The sequence below is a fragment of the Filicampus tigris genome, chromosome 1 (genome assembly GCF_054856515.1).
Source record: "Filicampus tigris isolate MCC_2025a chromosome 1, RoL_Ftig_1.0, whole genome shotgun sequence".
Lineage (NCBI taxonomy): Eukaryota > Metazoa > Chordata > Actinopteri > Syngnathiformes > Syngnathidae > Filicampus > Filicampus tigris.
In genome coordinates this window covers 40,000,380-40,021,164 of record NC_141217.1, presented here as the reverse complement: position 1 = coordinate 40,021,164, position 20,785 = coordinate 40,000,380, and the positions used below count along the sequence as shown (strand labels likewise).

General features: G+C 47.0%; 1 protein-coding gene across 5 annotated transcripts in view; it reads left to right on the top strand.

Annotated features, from left to right (window-relative positions):
• LOC147154078 (nck-associated protein 5-like) overlaps positions 1 to 20,785 on the top strand; it is an 87,141-nt gene that overhangs the window by 25,022 nt on the left and 41,334 nt on the right. For 4 of the 5 annotated variants that reach the window (XM_086040747.1, XM_086040756.1, XM_086040764.1 and 1 more), the window contains one exon: positions 13,282 to 13,345. In XM_086040747.1, the coding sequence (XP_085896873.1) occupies positions 13,282 to 13,345 (64 nt within the window). Of the gene's footprint in view, positions 1 to 5,197; positions 5,485 to 13,281; positions 13,346 to 20,785 lie in introns of those variants that run through there. The other variant, XM_086040774.1, reaches the window with a different exon arrangement.

Genomic DNA, 20,785 nt, shown 5'->3' with positions numbered 1-20,785 from the left:
AGTTTGATTTTTCGCCTTGTTTCTTGATAGGCGTCCGTTACCATCTTTACAAAACAAATCCCGATTGCTTGTTTCGTAGAGACAACACACAACCAGGCGACTTTAAAGCTCTTCAAGTCAAAGTGGCTGCATCAACTCTACAAGGCTTTTACAACATTGCACACTAGTGGACGAAAAAACACCACTCCCCTCATTAGGCAGCACCTCGCCGGGCAGTAGACATCTCCCTCTGGACCTCCATGGGGCCCATCAATCCGTCAGAGCCTTACATTCCTTCGTCCTCTGTTTCATGACCCGGTGACCTGCTGCATTCATGTCATTCATTGTACCATATTATAGGGTGCTTTCACACTGGTGGACTACACAGATTGGACAATTATGAGTTGTTTTCAACGATTGTTATTTATTTGATCATTTACAACAGGCTCTGCGACCAAGTGATCGCAGAGCGAAGCAAGAGTTTTCCGTTTTCTTGTGAAAAAGGATGAGTGGCAACTTGTTTCATCACCGTGCGTCAGAAGCATCGGTTGCATTCTTAGCATCTAAAAATGGATGCGCAGCTGGATGGGACAACCAGTTCCTGCACTTTTCTACTGAGTGTATGGACATCTCTGAAGAGACAAGACAAAGCACCACGTGAGAGTGTCAAACATCAGACGGCGACATTCGCGATTTCTCCCTTTTGACCCCTGATCGTTTGTTTTTTATTATTTTCTCTCACGACAAAGAATATTTATGATACGAGGGTAAAATATGTCAAGACGGAAAACCTTCATGCTTGGTGGGCCAAGGAGAGTCCTCTTGATCTTTAAGACAAGCTTCGGTGTAATGCTCCATGTAGATTAAAGCACTTTTTTAACACGAGCAATCCTCCCACTCTTGTGCTGCGCTGCCGTTTGCAGAAGCAGTTGAACAAGGGAGGCCAATGCCCGTTGGAGCAGACGGCGTCCCTCACAACTCACTCACCTTTCGGAGGGCAGGGAGGGAACCCGAGCCAAAAGGACATTAGTCACGGCCTCTGCCACTCACTAACCATTTGTCACGTTAGCTATAACTCTTCTGAGGCGAGCCCGATAGAATGTGGAGCTTGGATCAGATGTGCGCTAATCTAAGAGGTGCTTTTTTGTTATTGGAATGTAAAGTGCTTTGCTACAGCTGTAGCTGTTATGAAACGCGCTGTATGAGTAAAGTCGCATCGTGTAAGTGAAAAAACACTTCCGAGAACGACCTTGGATGTAGCTGCTAGGGGACGCCATTTGAAGAAAATGTCCTTGAACAGCATATATGTTCACCATAGCAGGAGCTCCAAGCTGGGAAACAGCTTTACTTAGCGGGACCTCGCTGATGTCAAGACGAGGCATATCGGGCCGGCGGGACGCCTGAGCGCTGGCGGCGCTCTGACCACGATGAAAGAGTCTAATCCTTCATGCAAGTATGTAGTGAGGCCTGTTCTGTCGATGTGGAGGCGGGTACGCGTCAGCCTCTGAAGATCTGTCGTCTTGCTCAAGCCAAAGCTGCGCATTATACAACTCTAATTGGGCAAATTGACTGGTTGAACGAAATACAGTAATTTAATCATGCCGAGCCCCAAAGAGATCAGACTCCCAAAATGTATGAGCAACCTCTGAAGTGAATGACCTGCCTAATCCCTCCATTTCAGGTCATTTTGTCGTGTAAAATTGCCTCAAATAACCTCCAGAGTTGGACAAGAATGAAATCTGTAAATTCTTTGTCTGAACCTTCGAGTACTGCTGGAGTGTTTGAATAAAAACAAGCTCATGTTGTTTCATATCCTTGGAGCTATAGGATTGTGAAGTGTTCTCCTTCTCTCTGCCTGGATGCATGCATCGGTTTTATAGAGCGTGCGAGAGGTTAATCTAGACATTTATTGAAGCCTTTTACCGTTGCTCGGTCAAGGTTGAGCGAACGAGAGTTGCTGTACTTAAGCAGTAGTGTGGTAATGCCAGTCTACGAGCCTTCAGTTTGTGACACGGTCAAGGTGAAGCACAGAGCTGAGCTGTTTCTTCGCAGATTGTTTTTCTTCACACATATTTATCTTCTCTTGTTGAACTTGAGAACCACAGATATGTAAATGAATGTTTGGTTCAACATGCCGTTTGAGCTCTTCTCCACTGTGTAATGAAAATGGGTTTATCAGTACAGTTACCGGCAGAGTGTGCGATGTCCCCTTTTGATGCTCGGAAAAGCGTGACGTTATTTGCACCGATGCCTGTGCTTCCGAACATTTCTTGTCAAAACATGAAGACCCGTAGAGGCGGTGCGGTTTTTATTATCATGTAGTGTTTGTGTGCTTTGGCCAGATAGGAGGTCATTTCCATGATACTTACCTACAGCTTGGAGGTCTTTTGAAAACATCCCTTTGTCCCAGAGGAAACAGGAAGGCGGGAAAATGTGTAAAATCCAAAACAATCCTATATGGGCTGGTCGGATGATTCAGTTCAGCGTTTGATGTACTTGCACATAAAAGATCACATCTAGCACTGACATTTGTGGATTTAGTTGTTGGTGTTGTTATTGCAGTCACACTGGAGACATCCAAGATTATTGCAGATGAACTCAATCAGAGTTAATTCTGCTTATGGAATACTTTCAGCGTTTCCTGTTTTGAGAGCGGAAATGAGTCTGTGCCTACGATGTCTCCTCAGACTTGCCTCGCGCCACCCAGCCGCGCTTCATTACAAATGACTGAGGTGCAGGAACGTTTTTGTCCCATTACACACTCGTCTCGCCACGTACAATTTCAAACCGAGACGCTCGTGAGTTCTGGCTGCGTGGCCGTCTCGTGATTTGCATCTGTCTGGCCACTCGCAGATCGGAGTGGGTTTATGTTGGGTAAACAAACAGGCTCTCTGTCTGCATTCTGGAATTTCCTTTGCCCATATTGCTGCAGGAAATGAAAGCGCCGCCATGTTGACACTTAAATACGCCGAATGCAAGCCACACGTGCTTCCCCTTGACGTTTAAAAAGCATCCTGAAATTATTAAGCGTTGCCAACTGTCTTGTCAGCAGAATAGCTAGTAACCTCTGGTATGATGAATGTCTGTCTTGGAACACACACCTAAACAGCGGAAGGGACCAGACGGGTAATGAACTCCAGTGACGCATGCTGGCGTCCCCCGCCTGCCTCTGGTTACTCATCTGTGATCAAAACACAGCGGATTAATGTCACAGAGGGGAAGTGTGGCTGATGGCTCTGGCCATTCCACTGATGGCCATACAGCGCATTCACACACATCTGCTGAACTATCGGCCTATTAATGAAGTATATATTTGACAGTGCAAGTCAAATATTTTGCTGACCCTTTTCAGTGGAGACGCATAAAAACGCACACTGTACCAAACTGGGACAAAGCACTCTGGTATGTGAAAATGAGTCTCAACACTCCAAGGCAATCCAATTTTAAAACGACATTCTGTCCAACCATTGCTTGAACAAGGTCGTGCTCGGCTGCACTTGCATTCCAGCAGCCCGTCACTCTTCGCCATATCGATCTGCTAGCCCTCCAGGGACTGTCTCATCACCGTCCTGTCTCCGTCCCTTCGCCCGCGGGCTCCCTGTGGAATGCTAACCTAGCTTTAGTGTGTCTCTGTGTGTACATGTGACACAGCTGGAGTCAGGCTGGCTGTATGGGCAGCCAAGTGTTTCCAAACAGAGGCATTTTTCAGTGCAGCCACCATTTTGCATGCACTGATAGTGGAGAGACGCTCATTATGTTTGAACTTGTAATAACGTACCGTTGTCGCTTGAAAGTTCAACTCAACAATCGTGCCTAAATTGAGGCGCAGAGGGCTCGCGGGGAGTCGGTGCGCAGCAAAAGGAAAGCCATGACTCGGTCGACGGCCGCTTGCCGATGATCGAATTAGCATGGAACATGGCCTTTGGTCTTTTTTGATTACGCACACATGTACGTGTTAATGCTGACTCAGGAAACCATTTGTCTTTTTTACCCAAACGGGACAATGGCAGCTAATTGGCAGCCACCTGCTCTGAGAATCAAATCGCTGTGGCACCATATTCAGATTTGCGAGCGGCGAGGCAGCTGTGCTTATGTTAAACACGATTATCTGGCAGCATAACTCTCATCATCAGCAGCCATCATGAATCTTTCTGATTTTTACGATGATGAATGAGACGGCGGGCTCCGGACAATGTGGAGCATCTTACCCCAATTCTTCCACCTTCTCCCCTGCCCCCACCCTCCTCCTGCGGGCTAATTTCCTCACATGGTTGGTGTCATTGTTCTTTCGGCACATTAGTGACAGTGAATGTGGGGCCAAGTGGCAGCGATGGCCTGGACTCCAAGTCAGACCGTTGCCTTTCTTCTCCCTCTTTAACTGTCCGCTTCTGTCAACGGGACCCTTTTAATTCCCCCTTTCTCCCCTCCCGTGCCCGCCTCCCTTCCTACTGGTCCCATTGGGAGGCAGACAAAAGAGGGTGCCCCCCCCCCCCCCCCCAACCGACTCCTCTTTTTCCTCATCCTCTTCCTCCCCCTGCATCCCATCTCTCTCGGTTCTTGCTCTCAGGGCCGGTTGAGGCTGCAGTTTGTCACAGCCATTCAGCTGAGACTGATTATGATTGCGGCAGATGGGCGAGAGCTCAGACCGAGCAGACCTTCTTTTCCCACTCTGCATTTCACCTTCCGCGCTGCTTCCCTCCCTCCCTCAGTCAGCTTTGCTTTACTTTAAACACCCGGTGTTTCTCGTAAAAAGTGTCCATTGTGACGTGACGACGGACAATCATTCAGCTTCTAGTTCCGCATTTTTGGGATGATTTATATACAGGTGATGCACATGTTGCCTTGACTTGCCGCTTGTTCTAAACATTGAAGCTAATAAGGTTCTTGGCAGTCCTGAGTAGCACTTCTTCAAACATCACATACAGGGGCCAACTTGCTTGTTCTTATCCACACACATTATAATCCCCCCCCAAAAAAAAGCAAAAAAAAACGTCCACCTCCTCCTCCATGAAACCCCCCACTTAGCTCCCCCCTGCTGCAAAGCACTACCGTCAGCGATGCGGCAGTCAACGCATGTTCAGTGTCCTGCTCGGAGGAGAGACAAGGTCTGGGGGAGAGGCAAAAGCGGAGATGGACTATGGAGGCGAGATAAAGCCCGGGGGCGGGGCGGGCAGGGGGAAGGCTCACAGTGCTGCGTGTTGATGTGAAAGAGACCACAGCTGAGAGGCAGAACGCATGCAGAGAGAGGAGAGGAAAGCAGAGTCGGGAGGAGGCTTGATTCATGTTGGCAGAGCGAAAGGGGCTGGAGAAAGGGAGTCCGAGTACTGCGAGGGGTCGCGGAGACGGGAAAGAGTCCGGCGCTCAGTCCAGTCCGGAGGCGAGGGAGCTGTGACGAGTTGTGGATGTCAACTTTGTCGGGTGCCGGCTGCAGAGAAGGAGGCAAACGTGCTGGTGGATTACCATGAGTGTCCTCTGACTGCACCACAATGCTGCATCTCCACCAGGGTAAGAACACGTTTGGATGGCTGTGCTCCACAGTTGACTGAAGGAATATTTGCAGCATAGCTTTACAAATGACTACGTCTATACTGTACATCATAACACCCCCCCCCCCCCCCCCGCGCCCCCCCCATTATTCATGTGAAAGTTGCAATCTTGGATAGTGAGTTGGACAAACCAGTTAGGAGTGTGAAGGGGAGAGTGGACGGGGAGAATTGCGTCTTGTGTTGCTTGTGGCAACAGAATCTTCCATGAGCTGTGTTGACTGGGACAGATAACAGAAGGAAATGGATCACTGTCAGTGTAGACAAGAGCGTTGCAGGGGGATTTGTACACACAGGAATGTTGCCCGCCTCCGCCTTTGTCCCCTCGCACTCTCTCAAGAAGATTAAGATTTTCTTGGTGGCCCGCTAAACTCACCGTGGATTGACTGGCCTCGGAGTTGCTATCAGAAGGTGACTTTTGATTCTGACGCGATGATATCTCTGCGTACCGTCTTTCATTGCTGATTTTGGTTCCGCCAAAGTTATGCTACGATAGGTCCGAGTCAGTGAGAGGGTCAGCCGTATTTAAAGAGCATGACATGCATGTGGCTGCTGAAGCCCTTCTGTACTATAAATGGACGTCTTGACTTATTTTGTTATCTTTAAAAACAGAACCATCCGAGAAGATGATAGCCAAGCATGGGAGAGTAAGGGAACTATCGCTCTTGTTGGCTTTGACGAAATGCCAGAAAAAAAAAAAAAAAAGAAGTTTTTCCTGCCATGGGAATCAGTGCCGTCCAACGTTGACAGCAAAACATAGATTCTTCCATGAAGTCATTGCTCGAATGCCACCCATCAAGAGGAGACGGTCATTTGCTGTTTTGGCAGAGAACGTCGGACAGCACCGCCACTTGTTCAGTGCTTTGTTTGCATGCAAGGCCACTTTGCGTTTGTCCCTTTAAATGGGGACATGGGCAATATGTCAACTTGTGACCGAGCCAGATGTGCTGCCCCACTGGGCAGTTTGAGTGTGCCTCCATGTGAAACCTACCTGGGGATTACTGGCTAAGAGGATTGCCAAGTGGAGGGATTTGATTTGGTTGAATTAAAACTGTAATTCTCTCCATTGTGGCCACGCTACAAACATTTCTCCCTGACATTTTGATTTTCACTCATGCTAGTCCCTTACACAGCTACATAGCCACTTTGTTTGAAACAGTTCAGTGAGTAGGATTAGCGCAAGAGCACTGGCACTGTTTGGACGATAAACACCCAGAATTCCATACTTGGCGAGTGGACACCTCACCATGAAGATCCCACCTACTGCTTTTGAATTTCCTTTTTGTCTCTTTGACATTCAGTCCTCCACATTCAATTTTACAACCTAACCCCCAACCTCCCTCGCACGCTGCCCCCAATTCCCTGCCTGCATGTAGCGCTCTGTATTCATTGACCCCCAGCTAGCATGTTGGGCTCGGGTCAAAGTGAATTATTGAGGAATGTTCCCCCGGTTTAATGGCTAGTCGAGTGGGCCTCAGCATGGAAGGGTTCCCCCTTCTTTGATAGGCGAGTGGGGGGTATCCTCCTTCCAGACAACTTTCCCACACGGTTCCCGCCGCCAACGCAGCGTACTGAAGGTTAATCACAATCAGGAAGATGCGCTTCTTGCTGGGTTGGCTTGGCCTCAAAGGTGCATTAAATTCAACGGGTCACACTCAGGAAATATGAACACCAAACTACTTTGATATGTCGCTTAGAGAGATGCTCTCGGCTGGAGACAAACCTGTGAGCATCCCGTGGTCTCTGAATGGTGAGGCCGGTTCCACGTGAGTGGCCCAAGGTGTGTGCATGTAAACGGTCTACTCTGCAACACAAGCCTCTATTGTTGATAAATCTCGTGATGATGCCTTGGAGTGGTTTAGCTCCTAAACTGGGTGTTTTTAGGTGATCATGGTCATCCCGCATTCCTGCCTAGAGCCAGATGATGTGGCGCCGTCCTTGTTTACAGTGCGAAGGCACTGACACACTATCACAATCACGTGTATCTTGCAAGGTTTTGGAACAAAGCCAGCAAAGATCCTCGCTAATAGTTTTGCATTTCTGAAGTTGTCACGGTGATACTTTTATGGGAGTGAGCTGCTGAAAAAGGAGGGGGTCTTGTATATGGCTGTACGGGGGCAGAGAATGTCAACAAACTTTAGCCCTGGACTATATAAATCAGCAGGTAATAGTGGCAGAAACATGCAGGCCAGCGTCCAGTTGCTGGAGGTGTCGGCGCAGCTGGAGACGCTCACAGTTCCCTTCTTCTCTTTGCAGCCCTTTGCCGAAGTGAATTATTGCAAGGAAAAGCCCTCGGATGACTTCACTGCCGGCATGCCAGAAGTCCAACGTGAGGCTGCTATGCCCATTTAGATAGCAGAGCCTTCGCTCGAGTGCTCCTGTTGACACATGTTCTGACTGTATGCGAAGCCATTTGTCCACCGCTGTAATGGGCTACTGTTTGATGGACGCTCGGAAAACCGCGCGTCCACGCCCAACGTAAAGCGTCCTATAGCCGCTTAGCTGCTCGGTCCCCATGAATCAGCAGAACGTTCCAGTAAATTGGAGTCCCTGCTGTCAAGCCAGGACAGCCGGTGATGCAGAACAATGCGTGGAAAGTGTGAATTACAGTGCACACACTGAGCGTTTTAGTGAGCTTGCACTGTAAATGGTCCCTTGGACAAAAGCTTGACTTTGCCCAAATGCAAAGTGCAAATCAGCCCCCCCCCCCCCCCCCCCCAAAAATGGCATGTTGCCGAAGGTTTATGACAGGTTTGCGAGTAGACGGTAGCGCTGAGCTACCTTTGTTTGTTCTTCTTCCAACTTCCTGTCACGCGTCAAGTCAGGCGAGCCAGTAAATACCGCGTTTTAACAATGCGTCCCTGGTGGCTTTATCTTTATCATGAGGTAAACTCTCAAAAAGGATTTGGAAGATATCATCGTCTTTTTGACCAGTCATTATTTTCTACCCTTCAAAGTTGCCGTCTTACTCGTGCCTCAGCCAACCAACAGTAGCCCGGGCTTGCTCGGATGAAAAATGCCCAGAGGCAAGTTTGTGACACAAGTGAGATAATGATCATCAGAAAAGATGAAACACCCACAACATAATTACTCGAGATCAAGGCCAAGGAATGCTTGAGTGTCACGACGAGGTGTGTCTGCAAGGTAGTTTAAGGTCTTGGAAAACTTGAATCATTTTTCATCTCAGTTTCACTTCATTGCCTTGTTGGACATTTACAGATTTGATCTTCAGACTGTGCGTTGGCATCCTAATTCCCTGCTTGGGTGCGGTGAGTCAGACAGATGGGCATCTACTCATCTGCAGCGTTTCATTCCATCTGGTCAGGAATGCGTCCGTGACATGGAAACAGTCGAGGTCGGGCCCTGCGTCAGTTGAAGAAAACATTTCTGGGGGGGCGGACGGTGAGGCAGGAGCAAGCCACGCTCGACGAGCGCATTCCTTGCGGCTCAGGAGAAGTCTTGGAGAAATACCTGCCTGTGGGTTGTGCCGCCTGAGACGTTGGGAGAGGTTGCCGCTTCTCTTTGATCCAATCTGGGTGTGGACAGCGGCATTACCATCTTGGCCTTCTAAACAAGCACAACCAATTCTTTGATGTTCCAGATAATGTGCAAATGATGCATGAGAGCATCCGTGCACGAGAAACAAACATTTCTCCTGATCCATCCATTACAACAATGAGTACGGTTCAGTTTAGTGTGATCAATTTTTTTTTTTTTTGGGGGGGGGGGGGGGGGTATAACTAGTAAGGAGGAGTCCGACAGATAATACACTGCGGTCCTTGATTTGTAAAACCTCCATTCTGCCTGGAAATGAATACATCGCCGGTGTCCACCAAATCCCCAGGAGACCCCAAAAAAGACCCGGTTGTTCAAACATTAACATTGCACCGTTAAAGAGAGCACACTATTTTCAACACCTTAGATTGTTTACTAAATATGACCCACTCACGTGGACTGAGCAATAGTATAGATTTGTGAGAAAAAATATTACATTTACCAAATTGTGACAGGTTGAAGAGATCAGGGTTCACCATTGAAATCTGCGCCGTGGTGATCCGCACCGCTCGGTCCAAAATGTTTGAAGTTACTGGTGCTTTATGTACAGACGCGCGACATCTGTTGAGCCAGTGTCGAGAAAGCACAGAAACGTTATCACGGCGAGTGTAACCGATTGTCAACTCCCTTGATCAAGTCAGAGTGTGACCGCACGAGCTCGGCAGCGTGATCTACTTTGCCGCCGGGTTGGCCCGCAGACGACACAGAATGCGCTACCGTGCAGACGAAATACAGTCACAACGAGCATGAGGAGGTTCTTTGTGTGCAGCAGCAGCAGCTCATCGCATTTCACCGTGTCAATAATTGATGGTGTGCTCCTGTGAGCTAAGGCTGGATCAGGACCCTCCTGCCAGCCGCACGGGTGGCTACACTGCCGACATGCGGCTCCCGTTTGTTTCCCCGCCGCCGTCCGGCGCGCTCGACGTCTGCGTCGGGAAACAGGAGGTCTCCAGCTGTGGCCGAGGCTCCGTCCAAGATGAGGAGTCTCGAGCGGCCTGATTCGCCGGGACCGCTTGAGCGCTCGCAGATGCGTGAGCGCTGCCCCTCACAGCTTAGAAACAGATGAGCGAGTTCCCCCACTCGATGCTGTCTGCGTTCAGCCCCTGGAAACTGTTAGACATCGTTGGGTTGTGCGCCGAGATTGTGTTACGGCCATGTTATGCCAAGTCTAAATTGATAAGGGAAGAACCAAATGATCGGAAAATGTGAAGCAAATGGATTTTTATAGAGCAAGGGCTGCCTCGCGAGGCTCGCCGGCTCACACGAGGGGATTTTGGATCGGATCTGACAGTTACATAAACAGCGGATGGCCGATTAAGGAGGGGAATGGCCGACGCTGAAGCGCGGCCAGCATGTAGGCAGCAGCGGCGGCCACAGGATCGCGTGCACGCCAGAGCTCTTAACCCAGCAGGGGCACAGACACTAATACATAAATGCATGGCGGCGCTGAGCCAACATGCAAACGTCACGTGTGCGCATCCCGGTGTCGCCTCGCGGTTCAGACTGACATGTTTAGGTCACTGGCAAACTCGCTGACAATATCGGGAAATCCTTGATCAACTATTCCCCGTTTGAACCGCATTGCGCCGTGTATTGTGTAAAAGGCTCCCAAATGTCCTGTTTAAGATGGCGGCCTCTTTCTGCCAGTGCACACATGTGGCTTTCGCTCTCATTAACGGCAAAGAGTGGCGACGACAGCGGTAGAACAAAAAACGTGCAAACCTCCCACAAAGCACTTCAAAGGCCAATAGGCCTACAATCTGGCTGCGATTGGCTGCATGCAGTTGGAGTTACACATCACAACGATAAAGAGGATGAAGTCGCCAAGCCACAATCAAACATAGGGAGCCATGATCTTCATTTGCTCGTAAAGTCTAATCATTTTACCCCTTGTGGGATTATCGCACAAACTAAATGGGAACGACTTGCTCAAGAAAAATAGGGACCGGAGTGAAACGCTTGGAACCTCTGAAATCCAACACAACAGCTCTGCGACATCGGTGGAACAACGTGTTCGGATTAAAGCATTTATTGGGAAACATTTATTTCAGCTTTACATTTTTTAACAAGACGGCAAAAAAACGTTATTGATTGAATTCTGAACTGCTGAACCGACACACGATTTGACTTTGATTGCTAGCCGTACTCGTGCTCGATACGGAGTCCGCATCAGCGCCAGTCACGTGTCGAAGGAAGCATTCTTAAACGTCAATTCCAAATGCCTGAAGTGTAGAAGCGTAGAATGCGCTGGTAGACAGAACAGGCCGATGTGAGGAAAGACCGGAGCGGATCACAAAATGGACTCATGCCAGACTCGGCTTGTTGTAACAAAACAAAAACTGCAAGACTGTTGAAATGACGTCACGCACGCGCCAACCCTCCAGGTATTGCTGGAACAAGCGAACAGTACCAGGAAAGCATTTTGCAACTGCTCACGCTACTTTCGTGAATGTGCCTCATACGATGAAAAGAATACAAACGCAGTACATTCCAGCACATTCAAAACATAAAATACAATCAAACATCTGACACTTCTTAATGTGATGGCTAAAATTTAATCCAGCCCAGTACATTTTAGTCAGGTTGTGCAATTAATCGAAATTCAACTACAATTACGATTATTACAGTCCGCTATTACAAAATTGGCACAATCATAAACAATTGTTAAAATTCATTCATGTCCAACACCCAAGGAAATCATACTTACATTTATACATTTGCATATCTTTTTTATTTTATAAATAACTAATTTCATAAATTGTGTTTGGTCCAAAAGGAACTTACTTGCATATATTTGACTTGATATATATATTTTTTTACATTGAAGCATTTTCTTGTTTTGTACCAAAAAAATAAATGATCGTTTAAATATGCATGATTTCAATTATTACCACAATATTCACGATTACTATTTTTTTCATAATCGAGCAGACCTACATTTCAATTGTATTCAACTTTTAAGTACAACACATTTGCATTTTGCTCTTTGAAAGCGATTTACGCAAGCACGTTTTCCATTTCATGAATCACAATAGCATCATTATTTAAGAATATTTCCCCCCTAAATTGAAGTGCAGTGTCGGTGTTAAAGCTGTGCATAATGTTACAGTAGCTTGCAATAATTTGAAATATATTTTGTGGGGAATAAAACCGCTGACTTGGCCTTGATGAACACTTTGGCCTTCGATGTTACTCGAGTTCATTGTTGGTCATCACGGTGGTACTTGGACAGCAAAGCCTTTTTCCCAGGCGCTACTTGCAGGCGCTTGAGAATTGAGAGCCACTAACCCAAGATAACACACACACACACACACACACACAGCCAAACACGCACATGAGTCTCCACACTTTTACTCTTGCTTGATTAGTCACCACCTCACCTTGTCGCTTGTTTCACAAAGCCGTCTTTGCTCGAATGCGTCTGGTGTCTTCAAAAGAAAGCACCATTGTTTCAGTCCAGACGGGCCATTCATCCATCAGCCGCAAGTCGCCGGCTGATTCTTAATCACCAGGTGTGTCTGCCTGAACAGGTGAGCAAGGCGGCTAAGAAACTCTGATGTCATGTTAAAATTGGCAAGGTGTGAGTTTGATGGGTTTTTTTAAAAAAAAAATTATTTTGGGTCAAGGAGGCTCAGGTGGCTTAACATTGTTCATGTGAGCAAGGCTTTTTGTTCCCTTTTAATTATCTAGGTCGGCCAAGCTGATTGATAGCAACATGACTGAGCTGTTTCAAAACCTGGATGCAGTTTAGCCTTCAGGAGAGGCTGTAAAACATAACGCTTTATTGCCCGTGCGCGTGTTCCACGATTTGATTCCATTAACAATCTGGAATGGCCTCATGTGGGGGACGGCTTGAACCCTCACACTCCGTTTCTTTGTTTAGGCTTGTTCACGTGTTTAAAAGGGAAGGAGAGATTGGCACGGCAATGCCAATGCCCCGTTCTGTGTTTCATCCTGCGACAGTTTTGTTGTTGACAGATTTGATGACTTGCACATATACGCCGAAGTCTCCTCACAGTGTCCTTTTAGCTGCGAGGGCTGTGGAATGGGCTGCTGTTTCCAATGATGCGTGTTGATGTAAATAGTCGAAATCAACTGATTTCTGACTGATTCATGAGGAAAATTGAGGGTTTGTTTTTCGGCTGCGGTTCTTTATGATGTCACGCTGCTTATTTTCCTCATTTCTCTCTCTTTTTTTGTACAGGGAAAAACTGGCCGTGGCTCGCCTGCAGAGGGAAGTTGCGCGGAGCAAGAGTGAGGGAACAATGGTAAAGTACCTCACAGAGGCCCGTCTGCCAGCTTTGCACACACGAGTCAGTCACACGGTGCCCGCTCATCAACTAGAAACAATTATTGAAATGAAATGATCTAAAACAATAACAACAACAACAAAAAACCCACAAACCGCGTGACTCAGTCCAGCTGATAGTCCCGACCGCGGCCTGCCTCGGTTTTACTGTGACACAAAAGCAAAATTCCCTTCTACTTTTGGCCTCATCTCTTGGTGGAGCACATGGGCTCCTATTCCTCAAAGGCACTTTAGCATACCGCTGCCGCTGTCGCGAACGTATGTATGTGAACGTACGCATAAATTATGTCGTAAAAGATGATGGCCGCAGACGCCAGCGGAGTCATCTTCCCACACGTCCCCGCCCCGCCCCCCCTTACCTCCATCTGACCCCTTCCACAATGTCACGCCGCTCCTGTGCGTGCGCGTCCAACTTATATATGGCCGCGTAGCCGTTAGTGTCATGGGCAAAGTTCATGCTGGGTCTTTCCAGCCTTGGCTTCAGCGCAAAGTAAGTATGTAAAACGGTTACTTGTCCTTCTCAATTTATAGCCCTGTCACGGCCACTGATTCCCCACCGTGTACGTGCGCTCGCTTTGCATGTGCGCACACTGCAATTCTCCGTGCAGCATCCGTGTCATCGCCTCCTCCCGTAAGACTAACCTCGCCGACCTCCGCCGAGGAAACCGTCCCATTGGCTACGGAGGAGCGGCTCACACTCTAGCGGGCACGCAACATGCTAATTATGTCTTTGGAGCAGTGTGTGCGTGTGTTGTAGGCGTGCACATGGTGGCGAGAGGGGGGATGAGTTATCTGTCTGAGACAGGAGCTGGTGGGGGGGGGGGTATCACTAAGCTCCATTTGAAATTGGGATTATCCCAGTTGGAGTCCCCTCGCTCGCCCTTCCTGGCTCGTTCCGGCATTCCTGGGAGGCATCTCAGCTTCTCACTAGAAAGGGGGGGGGAAAAAAAAAAAAAAAAAGCTGCATGCGGGAGATAATAACTGTCAAAATGCTGCCAGTTGGCGAAACATGGAAACCAGCAGCGACTTGCGCACATGGCCACTTTGACGCTTGCCCAAATGCACCCCCAACATCGTCCTTTGCTAAGTAGAGGAGATGAGCGCGGAAGGGACATCAGGTGATCCCGCTGCATGTGTGCGCAAGGACACTGTCGCCATTAGCGGCACATGACGATGATGACTCTCGTGCACACCAACACAGCCGAAGCGCTCACGCTAACAGCACCCTTTACAATGTGTCTTGAAGTTTTTAACTGGAGCTCCCGTTGAGAAAGGCCAGTCCCGGCTGCACCGCGCTACCACTTCTTTTTTTTTGGGAGAATCACATGAACAATTTGCTGGTGTGAACCCGCAAACTTTATTGTCACACACCAGACAAATTTGTTATTGGTTCAGCGGGAACTTGCTCACAGTCGGGACATTCCAATTTCAAATTCCTGCAAGAAAAACAGGATTGTTTGACAGAGGTCCTATTTGGTTCTATGTGGCTTCTGCTCCCATAAGGCTCATCTGTTCTGAGTGGAATTGCTCATTAACAGGCTCATCGGCGCTTTCTTTTGGAATTCTTCCCGGAGGCGCGGCGCTGGGCAGTGCCACGGTCATTTAAAGCCACAATCTCAGCCCATTTGGGGAGGGGGCAGGATGCGGGGTTTCCTGTCGGGCTCAAAACACACGTCCACATGCAGACTCATAAAGAGAGCGTTGCATGCACTGCCCAGGGGGCGGGGCTCCCCCTTTAAAAAAAAAAGAAGAAAAAAAAGGCATTTGGGCTGTTCACTAAGATTATGGCCACTGGAAACGGCTGTGTAAACAACATGCGAAAATAAACCATCTCGACTTGGCAGCTTTATTTTTCTTTGAGGTCTGTGGACGCTCACTGATAGCTTAGCCAAAAAGACAGACAGAGGCGCTGCTGTCAAGGTTTGGCTTGATGCTTGAGCCCGTGCTTGACTAAATATGTACAGTAAAAGCTGTTAGGAGAAGTGGGAAAGTGAGAATCCAGCCGCAGGAAAGCACATTTTCGCTGTTAGAGCTTTGAGAGTGGAACGGAATTGCAAACACATAGAAGTAACGTGTTGAATTGAAAGTCATGAAATTCACGTGTACCGCCCGAGTCAAAAGTCTGAACACGCTCGCACACGCCATTGTGTAAGAGTATGTGCACATTTTGGACTATTGGATATTAGGGATGTCACGATATCCAAATGTCACAATACGATATCACGATATGAACCTCACGATTCGATAAGTATCATGATATTGTGGAAAGGTTGGTGGTATATACTAAGCTCACGATTCTATATAAAAGCTCACAATAATATTAAAAAAAAAGAGCTCATATTAAAAAATGAGAACATCACGATATTCAGTTTTTGTACATAATTACAGCATTCACAAAGAACTAGGCTTGGCCAGTCATCCATCAAATTGAACTGCACTAATAAACTAACCACCGGAGGGGGCTGCAACTGCACAAATGGAAAACAACTTGGGCTTTGAAACAGATTTGCTGCTACTCATATGGTGACATGACTACGACGGCAATTTTAATATCACGATATCATGATATTGCCGATATTGTGACCCTATTGCATACGCGTACGTTCGAGCACATTCGGTGTCGGCGTAAAAAGCTTGAAGAGGTTTTGACGCTGTTTGTTTTCCTCTCGCCTTCTCCCTTCACTGGGATAACGCCACTTTCATTTTGACACAAAGCGCCAACTAGTTTGTTCTGTTAATTGCTACCCTCAGCATGGACATGATAAACTAGTCCAGGGGTCGGCAACCTTTAACGCTCAAAGGGCCATTTCGACCCATTTTCCACGGAAAAGAAAACACTGGGAGCCGCAAACACTTTTTGACACCTGAAATGAAGACGATAGCCTGTTCGTCGCTGTCGAGGTGGAATCCTCGTCGTGACAAAATCACAATTTTACGGGAGGTCCCAAAAATAACAGCTTGTTTTATTTCCCTAGTCAGCACTTTGTACAACACGTATAATACAAGTTGTATAATACCTTATATTGCTATTGCACACTCACATCCAAATAACACTGCCTACAAAATACATTTAATCGGTAATTTGACACTTGAATCGATTAAGAGGACAAAAACCAAGCCGGCAACATCCGAGTACTTCAAAGTCCACGTTCATCGTGCCCCCAGCCTTTGGAACGCCACACCAGCGAACGCACCTGCCCAACACAATACGTCTTCATTTAGGCTCCAACGCCTTTTTTCAGGTTTAACGCCATGAGGGATGCAGCAAACAAAACAATGATCCAACTAACCACGTCTAAAGTGCATATTAGAATGAAATGGAGAATTACCTCACGACACACGTGAGGGGGGTCTTTTTGCAATGAAGCATCACATCGATCCATATTAAACAAATAAGACAACGTAATCCAGCCAACCTTACTATTTTCACTGGTTATCATCTTAAAAGAAAAGGAAAACAAAACACTACGCGGTAAATCGAGGCGGCCATTACGCCACGCGCATTCCGCACATGGAGGACATGTCAGTGTGTTGCACAAATCATGCTTTATTTGAGTATTTGCTATTTTCACCGCTTTGAATTGCTTAAAAATTCCGGACAAAGTTGGGACGGGCCATTAGAATCCATTAGTGGAAAAAAATGAATGTGAGCATATTTGGACTTTCGAGGTTTTACATATAATTTGATTTGAATATTTTGAGATCAAAATAATCTTACATTTTACAACAGCAATCAAGCAAACTAATGAACACAAATAAAACACTTTGTTCGGATATTGTGCAGTTTTGCCGTCGCTGGGCTTTCCGAGCACGCCGGCTGCCTGCTGACACGTCAAGCGCTGTCAGACGTCTCTGAAGAAGGCGAATGCTGATCAGCGAAATTGCACAAGGTCTGAAGAAAGACGTTAAAAACTTTGAGAAGACATGATGCACCTTTTTGAGACAAATAACACACTTGAATTGATTTTCCCAAGCCGCGCAGAGCCGCAACAGAAGGATGAAAGAGCCTCGGGTGGACTAGTCCATCACATTGGAAGGGAGAGGCGAGCTCTTGACCGAAACAATCTTGACCCATTACGCGGTTTGACGTGTTTTTCAGCATGTGAAGCAAGATGCAAACAATAATAATGTCATTCAAAAGCTTTCTTTATCAGATTTCGCGGGATGTTCGGGGGCCCCAGGCATTTGCTTGCGTTTGCTTACTGGCCACCCCTCCTGCATGTGCATATGGGCAGGAAACAAACGTCACTGCAGGAGTAAGATGAATTTATGGTTATCGGTGTCATACTGGGGCAGGCAGTGACTCGAGATCACTGTGCTAATGTGTACCCCTATTCCTGAGGGCCTTTGGTAATGTAAGTTTGGTTTGTACAGTCAAAGGCAAAAGTCTCAGGCGCCCACAAGCTCTGTTACGTTTTGCGCAGCATTCATTTTTGAACCGTATGACAGCTACAGGGTAATGCAAATGAAATGCATCAACTTTGGAGAAAAGTGCACCCACGTGAGTTTATCTTCAACGTCTGAGAGTCGGTATAGCGTAATAGCGTCGCCGGTCTGCGCTGTGTAGTTTGTGCTAATTAGATGAGCGCCGTGATTAATGATTAATGATCCTACGTTTATCACAAAGCTCAACACCGACAGCTCTGTTAAGACAGAAGATGTTTTGTCGAGCCGATAAAGAAACACCTGAAAGGGCTTCGAGTCCTGGCGGAGTCCTTTTGACAGCCGTTGCCTGAATGTGTGACAGGGGAGCCTTTTGTGTGTGTCGAGGAGACAGGAATTGTGTGCGCGTGTGTGTTTTGGGGGTGGGTGCATTGGACTCAGGTGCTGCTTTTGCACATGAAGCTTATCATCCACGTCCAGGGGCAGCGCTACGGGCTCAGCTCGCCCCCCCCCCCCCCCCCCCCCCCCCCCCGAGCACGTCGACCTGAGCGGCGGACGAGCGCTGACAGCCGGCCGTCAAATCCAAGCTGCACAGCGTCCCTCTCAGCCACGCCACTGACGGACTGACGCATGCGTGGGTGGGGTGCATGGAAGGAAGTTCATTGCCAGGGGAGGTCTTCTTGGCTCTAGTGTTGGTGATTGTTCCGGAGAAGTGCTGCACTCTGTCGGGGTGGCTGTCCGTGATCGTTAAATCAGTGCCCCTGAGACACAAATTGTGTGTGTGTGTGTATATATGTATGTATATATATATATGTAATATATATATATATATAATATATAAATTAGCACTTCCATGCGATTACATTTTTAACTAATTAATCGCAACATTTTCCACATTTGATCTCAATCACATTTTTCAACAAATTTTTTCTATGAAGCTTGTAACAGATATTTATTTGAGTGAAATAACGGAATTAATAGAATAAAAGACTGTTCTAATAGCTTTCTTTGATCCTTGAATACAATCCTTTTCCTGTAAAATACAACTGTTGAAGGATACGCCAAATGCGTACAGCTAATATGGTATTTGAGTTCGGCTTTGCAAAGTGCACAAATTAGTAGCGATCTCTCCAAAGAGCAATCGAGCAGCTTTTTAAAGTAAAACTACGTAAAAGTCCATCTTTGTCTGTCTTTGCGCTAGTGACTCTCATCAAAGTTTGGCTGCCAAGTGAGCAGAGGTCAGCTGACACAGGAAGGAAATAAAATTGAGTTCACGGAGTTATTTTTTTTAATGCTTTTTAAAATGTAATCTCCAAAGTTAACACTTTTTAACATCCCTATTATATATTTATGTGTACAGTATACTATACTATAAAGTCATTTATCCAGTGTTATGAACTGTATTCAAGATAATATTGACTAAACAAGTGCCCCCCAAAAAATACAGCTATTTGCTAAGATGTAAAACAATAGAACGGCATTGCCAATGCTGTATATGAGTTGGGACAGACTGACTGACTGCTAATGTTCTTATTCTGAAAGTAATGGGCTAAAACAAATGTAATTTTCTGCCAAATAAAACCACAAAATCATGATTTGTTTGTTCATATTGGATTGTATGTGCCAGCAAAGCAGCCCAAATCCTCCTTGTTGTACCTCTCCATTTGAATTCCGTGCTGCTGATGAGCACGCACGCACACACACGCGCACGCACACATAAGCCCCTGGCATGTTTTATTAATGAACTAAGAACCTTTACGGTGTATTGTGTCCCTGATGTTTGCTTTAGCAACGAGCCAGAGAGACCCACTCCCGGCCCCCTGATTACAATCTGAATGAGGGGGTGAAGGCGTGGGGGTCTGACTAATGAAGAGATTATCGAGCTGCCCCAAAATGCTGCACGAGGATGTACACTTGCAGATGGACATCAATTCATGTGCTGTCCGGGCAGCCTCATGCACTTGAGCTGATAATGCTGATGTAGCTTTTCCTAAATGGGACTCGGAACTAGTCTGCGCTCGCTAATGAATTTACAGCCATCCGTGGATCTTTGAGAGCACCGGGATGTAAGATGGGGGCGGAGGGCTAAAGGGGAGGGCCGATGTCGTAATTCAGCTTGAGTGGGCACCATTACCTTCTAATGCGGAGCGATTTCAGAAGCGCGGCTTCTGCTGGACCTCGCTTCAGCTATTCAAATTTTAGACGACATAACAAGCACGGTCTGGATACGTGTCCTCGTCCTCTTGCAGTTCAATCAATTACGAGCGTTGCGTGTTCACAGTGATGAATTGATTCATCCCTAGATGGTTGCATTTTGATCATCCAGGAAATGAAACCGGCCTCGTCTGTGATGGAGGTCAAATTTTATCCTCAGAGACCCAATCTGGGCTTATCGAAAATAGTGTATATTGCTCAGTAGATTAAAAAAAAAACATCCCCGGGCCATTTGACAAATTACTTCTCCTATTTTCCTTTTGATGTCTTTTTTTTTTTTTTTTTTTGCTAGCCACTGTGATGTTTAGAGGCAGATTGCAAAATGGCGTGCTCTACAGGCAAAAGCAGATATTACACATATACCTCATATGCAGTATCTCATATATCTCATCAAGGATGACAGATTTGAACGGAAGAGTCATGTTTACGGCTGTCGTTGGTTTAACTGAAGCAAATGTTCTCATAAAAGCCGCGGAGGCGGCGCGGCGTCGGCATTAAACATTTCAGAGTCAGTCTGACGTAGGGCCGTGAATTTCTGCATGGCCGCATAAAGATATGCTAATGTTGGATTTAACAGCCTCCTGCCTGGTTCAGCGGCTGAAATGATGTCCTGAACTCCAGCTATCAAAGGCTTTTACTGGAATAAGACGGTCAATCCCGCCTTGTTATTGAGATTCTTGGCTGCAGAGCCGTGCTTGCTGTTTTGCACTTGGGCCTTTTGCTGGGCCGTGTGGGCAACCCAAAATAACAAAAAGCTACTGTTGTTGCAAGAGGGACTTACTGCATGTGCATGTTACTGCTG